The sequence below is a fragment of the Nicotiana tabacum genome, chromosome 10, assembly GCF_000715075.1.
Source record: "Nicotiana tabacum cultivar K326 chromosome 10, ASM71507v2, whole genome shotgun sequence".
Taxonomy (NCBI): Eukaryota; Viridiplantae; Streptophyta; class Magnoliopsida; order Solanales; family Solanaceae; genus Nicotiana; species Nicotiana tabacum.
In genome coordinates this window covers 12,006,346-12,015,669 of record NC_134089.1, presented here as the reverse complement: position 1 = coordinate 12,015,669, position 9,324 = coordinate 12,006,346, and the positions used below count along the sequence as shown (strand labels likewise).

Here is a 9,324-nt window from a genome sequence, read left to right as displayed (position 1 = left end):
CGCCGAGCAATTCAGAGTGTATGCCCTAGGCGTTGAGGCGCGTTTTTAAAGTGAGGCATAAGCCCAAGAGGCTTATTCAAATTAAAATAAAATTTGCTAAATAAGTCCTTAATATAATACCCAAATTCTCAAAAGTCAGCTTGTAATTACTCGAAATTTTTAAAAAGGTACTGAAACATTAAATTTAAAGTCAAGACCTTTTTTTATTGCTAGAAGTCCTAAGTTATGGTCTTTCTCAATTCTTTATCTTGTTCGCTAATCTGCTACTATCTCTCAAAAGCACCGAACATGCAACTTTTTTGACAAATACAACGAAAACTCCATTCTCCTCCATAACAGTAAATTCAAAGTTCAAGTTGTAGGTTAATCATCCTTTTTGTTCCTCGATGTAGAAAATTTTATTATTTTCAACTCAAGTTACTTGTGCTTGTAAGTAGCTTATAATAGATTGTTTTGACTAATATTTGGTGGGGATGGAGCACATTTATATATGTATTTTTACTTATTTATAGTTTTCTTTAATTTTAATGCATTATCTTATGAAATATTAAAAATTAAATACCCATGGAGTTTGCGCCCAGTGTCTCGGAGCTTACGCTTAACTGAGGCATATGTAAAATGCCTCGCCTTACGCCCACGCTTTTTAAAAAACCAGTTACAAACAAAAGAAACATGACTTCCCTTAGTTAATGATAAAAGGTGAAAAATATATATTTTTGAGTGCACTTTCATCTCATAATTTGTGTGAATGCGGGAGGTTACACAAGTTTTTGTAGTAAATTATACTCATTATATGCATTCTTATGTGTGGAGCAAGTTGAACGAAAAAGTGAGCAAAAGAAGTTGATTCAGGACTAAGAGACAAAAGAAGAATTTCGCTCGTTCACTCTCGCATGCACACAAGAGAGTGAACGAGCTAGCTGATCAGATCTTGAAAAAATGATAGCGGATTATGGAAAAAAGGCATAGAAGTGCACGAGAGACCTAGAAGGAAAAGAAAAAGAGAAAAACTTCGCTCGTTCACTCTCGCGTGCACACGAGATAGTGAACGAGTCTAACCTAAAAAGGTTGTTTCGAAGTGGGCTTGTATTATTTCGCCCCATGCAAACCCTATCACATATAAATAGTCCTTAAACTCACTTTAGGAGGGAGATTCAACTTAAGGATGCAAGAACACACAAGGAGCAAGGTGCAAAATTCTTCTACGAGTTTTTCACTTTCTTCTTTCTATTTCTATTGTTGATGATGAATTCTAGTATTGTAATTTTACATACTTTTATGGGTAGCTAATTATGTTATCTAAGGTTTGATGGAGCCTTTTTTTAGGATGAATTCTTGATACGTTTTGATATAATTGAGTTTTTGAATTTTTCTATTTGTTCAACTATGTGCTTATTTTAGTTAATTGAAGAGCTCTCAATTAACGGTGTCTATTTATTATGTATTGCTTGAAAAAGAGTACATATTTAGGTGGTTATTGAACAACGTCACTCCTAACGTATATGGGAGGTCAATACGGCGAGTTTAAAAGCGGAATTAGAAATAACGAAGCTTTGACGTGATTATAGTGAGCGGTGAAAAAGTGTGAGCTAGCGTAATTCGAGATAATATGATTAGTACATTATTGTAGTTACTCGATAGAATTACGATAAGTCGAGTGATCACAATCAGTAGAGAGTACTTAGGCGATATTATAGGAGACGTAGTGGGAAAGACGCCGACAATTGGGAAAAATCATAACTCTAGACCTCCTTAATCTTGTCTGCAACCTTTAGTATCTTTAGTTGCTAATTTACTACTTTAATTTAATACTTAATTAGTTAGACAAAGAATATGAATATTTATAACTTAGGAATTGTTTGAGCGTGTCTTCTTAGTGATAGGACAGTCGTAGCTAAACCTTAGTTCTCTGTGAGATTCGACTCCCGACTCTTAGATCGGACTATTGCAGCGGCCGCTTATCCTTTTGTATACGGTAAAATCGGAGGGTTCAATATTCCGTCACTATGATGCCTTGTAAGCATATTTAACAAGGTTCGGGACTAGGGTCGAGGTCCACCCTCGAGGGATATCGACGCTCGACCTCGAGGCGATTCAGACCAACGGCTATGATGGAAAAGTAGGGAGTTCCCGAGGCGTAAAGCTAGAACCGACAAAGTCTATCAGGCTAGTCTGAGCCCGTATCGTGGCATTAACTAGCTGTCCCATCTCCATATCTTTGTAATAAATGCACTTGTGCTATATTGGGATTCCCCCTCTTATAAGAAAGGGATCCTTACAATCTTGTAAACATCTGTTGCTCCATACTAAATATACTAGAACATTCTTTCTGCTATCTAACACATTCTTTTGGTCTCGTTATCTCATTTATTGCTCATATTTATTGTGTTCTATTTATTGTTCATCACTTATTGCTTATTATTGGCCATAAAGAGTTGCCTTTGATTTATTTATAACTGTTAGTCTCCATCGACCACCTTCGATAGCTCCCAGCCGAGCTTCAAACTCGACCCCGAGGCCCTCGAATATGCAAGCTCGAGGCCTCGATTGGCAACGATTCAGTTTGATTAACATCTCGTTTTTAAGCTCTTATTCCGTTTCTAAGTCTTTCACGCAGTATCAACTGCCTAACAACTAGCATAAAAATAGATCACGTATTTTTAGAACCACTAAATCAAATTTAATTGTTATAACCATTTTCACGGTAAATAGTTTGGCGCCTACAGTGGGGAATCCTGCCTCCATTCTCCTTGGGGAATCCTGCCTCCATTCTCGTCATCTTCTAAGCCGCTACCCGGCATATCTCCGGAAGTAAACATGACAGAAACTCTCTCCCCTAGGGTCTTCACCCTCTCGATCCCGACAGACAACTCAATATCTCTTGCATATGTGTCCTCTAGAGTTTTCCCCCGAGATTCTAACAGAGCGTGCTCTACAGCTTGAGTCAATTTCAGCTCGGCCTACTCAGACACTCTCCCAGTGTGGGCGTTTATTACAATGACATCTTTTTTATGCACAAATATAAGTGCCTCAACTTCGTTTTTGATCCCAGATAGTGTAGCTACTAGCTCAAAGTGTAGACCTCTATATTTGTCACTCTCCGCCCTCGCATCCTGAAGCTAACGCCCGACTGAGGCTATCTTTTCCTGAAGGGTATCCCTCTCAGAGGTTATCTCTCTCACATGTCGTTTGAGTTTGAGGACTTCAAAGTCTCTGGCTCGGAGCCCATCCCTCAGCAGGGCACCCTCCTTCTCAAACTGCATGAATCAAATCCATTGATGTTAAAACATTGGGATCCGGCAAACATTCAAACGATAGCAAAACGGAAACTACATAACCTGTTCAACAAGATGAGCCTTCTCATGCTCATGACGGGTCACCTCAGCCTGAAACCGGGTGAAAGTCTAATTATAAAGCACCTTGGCCTGAAGCCATGAAAAAGGCAAGTTAGAAAGACAAAGATCAGAGCGACAAAGATCAGAACGGCAGACAGGATTTACAAAAGCTACCTGCTCGCAAAGCCTGCTCATCTCGCCGAAGATGAGTGAAGTATCGAGCTCGGGAATTCCCTCGGGAGCGGTTGAAGGCCTTTTGATCACCTCTCTGTCTCCGATAGGCACCCCTGCATCAGAAGATTCTTCATTCGGGACACCTTGTATTCCCTTAGGGGGTAAGGTCGTTCCTTGAGGGGAATCACTCACGACAATGGCACCAGTAGGGTCAATCAGGGCTATCTCTTGTCCATGAAGGGCTCCAGAACTGGGCTCCTCTGAGCCGCCTACCAAATGTGTTCCATCTTGAGGGGTATTTTGGCCATCAGCCGGCTTGGGGACATCACCCAATACCCCCTCAATGGCCTCCTCATTCTGAAGTTGGACCACGATGACATCAAGCTCCGGCTCAAGAGCCACCATCTCTATGGCCTGAGAATCGATCGACTTTTCCTCTACCTCGGGCGTTATTAAGAAATTATTTTCCCTCTCGTCTTCGACTCGGGGACTTCCAGTTGCCCCCGGAGTTAGGGCTATTGGGTCGGCTTTAGTTTCTTTCACCTTGATTTTCTTGGATTTAGAAGGTTCATTCGACGGTTCCCTTTGTCTTTTCTTCCCTTCGTCGGGTCCCAAAGTACTCTCGTCACCAAGTGATGTTCTCTTCATCAAGGGAATCTCCCCTAGACCTGCACAAATGAAAGAGGTAAGCCCAGGGAGTGAGTGCGTTATCAATAGCGATTCAAGTTAGAAGGTACGACTGCAATAGGGGCGAAAGCTCACCATGGTCCTTAGCTTCCCATCGAGCTCGAGACAGGTCACGCCACACTCGCTCGGTATATGGGCAAATTGAGTCTAGCCGACCGACCTAACCCGAGAGGTCCGTGACTGCACCAGGATAAATTTCCACGGCTGCACCAACGAAAAATATTAAGCGCATGGAAAGATGTACCTAAAAAGAAGTAAGGAAATGCTAGATAGTGTCTCTACTTACGTTCCATATTCCTCCTTCCGGGGAACGGCATCCTTTCCACTAGGATCAGGTCCGAAGTCCTTACTAGGACAAAGCGACTCATCCACCCGTTCCCAATTTCTTTGATACAAGCAAAAAGGGCCCTCGGAGCTCGGCAGTGAAGCTTAATCAGAACCCCACGAAAGAGACGGGGACTATATATCCTGATCAGGTGATCGAGGGTGAAGGGCATCTCCTCAATCATGCTAACACACTACTTGATCATTTAGACAATGGCCTAAAATGAAGGGTGAATTTGTCCGAGGGTTACTTGGTATCGTTGGCAGAAGTCGAGAATCAAGGAGTCCATCGGAGGCAAGGATGGCCCTACCGGCCCAAGGGTAAATGGGTAAGTATACACACTGAGGAAACCGACTTTGTATGTCGTTATATCCTCCTCCCGAGTAGGGATCTCCACAAGCACTGTGTCTCCTCAGCAGAAATCAGTCCTCACCCTTTCAACATCTGATACTGAGCTAATATACTAAGATACGGGCTCGCGGCGCCCGGGCTTCAAAGAAGGTCTCTCGACTTTGAAATCGGAAGCCTTTGCGAAAAATTCTGGAACACATTCCTCAGCACGAGGAGGCATTGCCATTTTGCCTTTAGATGGAAGCGAAGATGAGGAGGTCACGCTTTCCTGAGAAGCAGAGGCAGAAGTTTTCGCCGTTCCTGAAATATTCCGGAAGAGAAAGGGAAGTTGCATTTAGAAGAAAGAACAAAAGTAAAGGTATAAGGAACCTTTTTGGGGGCTTGGTGATGCAATGAGTTGTAAAGGACGGGAAGAGGAGTATTTATAGAGGCCCTGCACGCACGCTGAATCATGCCAAGGGACAGCTAACCGCCATAATCAATGCAAAGGCTTTCAGGGGCTGTGTGTACATCGTATTTTGGCACCTTATGACTGTCGTCATTACAGAAGTACCAGAGGGGCAGGAATTCAAGGTAGTTTCTTATCACTTTCACTCTAAGAAATGCGGAGACTATCTGTGTACGGTAAAATTGGAGGGTTCAATTTTCCGTCACTATAATGCCTCGTAAGCATATTTCACAAGGTTCGGGACTAGGGTCGAGGTCCACCCTTGAAGGCTATCGACGCTCGACCTCGAGGCGATGCAGGCCAACGACTATGATGGAAAAGTGAGGAGTTACCGAGGCGTGAAGCTAGAACCGACAAAGTCTGTCAGGCTAGTCTGAGCCCGTATCATGACATTAACTAGCTGTCCCATCTCCATATCTTTGTAATAAATGCACTTATACTATGTTGGGATTTTTTCTCTTATAAAAAGGGGATCCTTACCATCTTGTAAACATTTGTTGCTCCATACTAAATATACTAGAACATGCTCTCTACTCTCTAACACATTCTCTTGGTCTCGTTATCTCATTTATTGTTCATATTTATTGTGTTCGATTTATTGTTCATCACTTATTGCTTATTATTGGCCATAAAGAGCCGCCTTTGATTTATTTATAACTGTTAGTCTCCATCGACCACCTTCGATAGCTCCCAGCCGAGCTTCAGACTCGACCCCGAGGCCCTCGAATAGGCAAGCTCGAGGCCTCGATTGGCAATGATTCGGTTTGATTAACATCTCGTTTTTAAGCTCTTATTCCGTTTCTAAGTTTTTCACGTAGCATCAAGTGCCTAACAACTAGCATAAAAATAGATCACATATTTTTAGAACTACTAAATCAAATTTAATTGTTATTACCATTTTCACGGTAAACACTTTTGTAGCACTAGAGTTGGGCGTGATCAGTTAACCTCATTTTAAGAGTTCAGATTACACAAAGAATTCAACAAGCAATCATATAGCTGCCGGCATAAGATTTTCAAATATCCAATTGCTACAAAAAATTAGTATAAGAGACAAAATTCATGTATATAATATTAAAACAGCTCGAACACAAACCAATGATCATTAGTATTAAATCCCCCTTATAATATGTCAGTCAAAACTCCAAACAAAGATAATGGCAATGCCAGAGATTTGGAGGTTTAGCCTCCATTTGCTAACTAGCCGTTGGTTCATGGCATTTTCTTCTCTAATGATACTATCAATGGCTGGTGCAACTTTCATATTTGGCCTATATTCAGGGGAGATAAAATCCTCATTAGGTTATGATCAAACAACACTAAACATGATTAGCTTTTTCAAGGATTTGGGTGGTAATTTAGCCATAATTGCTGGTTTAATTATGGAAATTATACCACCTTGGGCAGTTCTTGCTATAGGTGCAATCTTGAACTTTTTTGGTTACTTCATGATATGGTTGGCTGTAACGGGGCGAATTTCTAAACCCCATGTTTGGCGAATGTGTTTGTATATATGCATTGGTGCAAATTCTCAATCATTTACAAATACTGGTGCAACTGTTACTTGTGTCAAGAATTTCACTAGTAGTCGAGGCATCGTGTTAGGCCTATTAAAAGGTGCAGTTGGCCTAAGTGGCGCGATTATGACACAAATGTACCTTGCTTTTTATGGAGATAATGGTAAGTCTTTGATCTTACTCATTTCTTGGTTCCCCGTCCTTGTATCGTTCTTTTTTCTCCCTTCAATTCGGATTATGAAGGTCACTCGACAAGAAAATGAGGTCAAAATGTTATATAATCTTCTCTATTTTTCACTTGGACTTGCTGGATTTCTCTTGATTATGATCATCATCCAAAGAAAGCTTACTTTTGACAGGGCTGAGTATTCTTTAAGTGGTGCTGTTGTTCTGGTTTTAGTATTCTCACCTCTAATTTTAGTCATTAGAGAAGAACTTAATCATTGGAAAAGCAAAAGACAAGTTGCTACTAACTTTTCACAATTGAATGTATCCATTCAAATGGAAAATATCCCTTCATCAGCTGAGCCTGAATCAATAACTTCATGCTTTAAAAGCGCGTTTAAGTCACCAAATAGAGGTGAAGATCACACAATTTTACAAGCACTATTTAACATTGACATGTTAATTCTATTTGTAGTTACTACATTTGGGGTTGGAGGTACATTGACCGCGATCGATAACTTAGGTCAAATTGGTAAGTCCTTAAACTATCAAGATTCAAGCATAAGTACATTTGTATCATTAGTGAGCATATGGAATTATCTTGGAAGAGTAGCTTCAGGTTTTGCTTCAGAAATCTTCTTAAGGAAATACAATTTTCCGCGCCCCTTGATGCTTACTTTCGTGCTTCTACTCTCTTGTGTTGGCCATCTTCTCATTGCATTTGGTGTTCGAAACTCACTCTACGCGTCATCTATTCTCATAGGGTTTTGTTTTGGAGCTCAATGGCCATTAATTTTGGCTATAATTTCTGAGTTATTTGGACTAAAATACTATGCTACATTGTATAATTTTGGTTCTATAGCTAGTCCTATAGGTGGATATATACTCAATGTCAGAGTGGCTGGCTATTTATATGATAAAGAAGCATTGAAACAGTTAGCAGCTAAGGGAATTGCTAGAAAAGTTGGAGAGGATTTGAATTGTGTTGGAGTCCAATGTTACAAGCAGGCTTTTCTAATAATTACAGCAGCTACATTTGCAGGAAGCATTGTGTCATTGATTTTGGTGCTAAGAACAAGAAAATTTTATGCAAGTGATATATATAAGAAATTTAAAGAAGAGAGTCAAGTAGAATCAGGCAACATCACAATCTCAAGGGAAAATAATTGAACATCATGGCCTCGCCCGGTGCGGAATTTTAGATTAGTGAGTGCAGAGTACCACTTCACCAGTACAGTCAAATCTCTCTATAATAGACATCCTCTATAACAATACTTTATTATAACGGCCAAGTTTTCTTTTGAAGCAATTTTTTATGTTATGTTATAATATATGGTCACTATAACAGCAAAAAAATATCGGAATAAACGAAGGTGTTATAGAGGTTTGAATGTATAACTTTGTCGCAGTGGCGATCAATTTAATAAAAATATATATATATATATATATATTAAATAAATGGTAGCTATAGCAAATTAATAGACACTAAACAATAATGGTTTCTGAAAATTCTTCAAAAAATTAGAAGTTGTTATGATAAAAATCAAAATATGGTGGATGTCTACTCTTCCTCCATGATCTTTCTCTCAAATGGTTAATGACATATTCAATGACATATTTTCTATGTTCAATGACATATTCCATGACATATTTTCTTCACTTTTCATGCCTATATAAAGGCCTTGTAATAGATAGGAAAATACACACAATTGAAGAAGAAAATCTCTTCCTTCTCTCTATCTCTATTTCTTGTTCATGTTTTACTAAATTGCTTTTATTTCTTGTTCATGTTTTACTAAATTGCTTTTATTTCATAACACGTTATCAGCACGAGTCTCTAACTAATTGTATATATATATCTACAAAAAAAATTCTACATCCGGAAAGATTACAATTAGAAGTCATACATATCATCACATGGTTAAATGTAAAGAGAAACTATATATGGTAAGTAATGAAATGTAAGAAGGTATGATTATCTTATACTTGTCATTCCTTTAAAATCTCATATGCACACAACTTCGTACTACACCTGTATTGCATAAGCACATATTAATATTACATCTTTTATATTACATGAATGGAATAAAATTTTCGAAGTTCTATATGTGAAAATCATAGTAGCAGTTAATTGTTGATATGATGCATGTCATGGTAACCAAGGATATTTTATATAAATTGTCCTATGCATATTTATGTGTTAACTATCTTCAATCTGTCCTGCCGCTTTAAACATTTTCTTTTACTTGGATGAATATTTTTTTTCCTTTTGGATTTTTACACTTGCATATAGTACCAAAAAAAAGGAATAAAAAATAAAAT

General features: G+C 39.1%; 1 protein-coding gene across 1 annotated transcript; it reads left to right on the top strand.

Moving 5' to 3' along the window:
• Positions 1–6,477: 6,477 nt before the first annotated feature.
• On the top strand, positions 6,478–8,188 carry LOC107777641 (protein NUCLEAR FUSION DEFECTIVE 4-like). Its single transcript, XM_016597710.2, has one exon. It carries the CDS (start codon positions 6,478–6,480, stop codon positions 8,170–8,172), a length of 1,695 nt encoding a protein of 564 aa, XP_016453196.1. The 3' UTR covers positions 8,173–8,188.
• The last annotated feature ends 1,136 nt before the right edge of the window (positions 8,189–9,324 follow it).

Bases quoted from the DNA above. Each gene is read 5' to 3' on its own strand.
- LOC107777641 (XM_016597710.2), top strand. From the start codon at position 6,478: ATGGCAATGCCAGAGATTTGGAGGTTTAGCCTCCATTTGCTAACTAGC.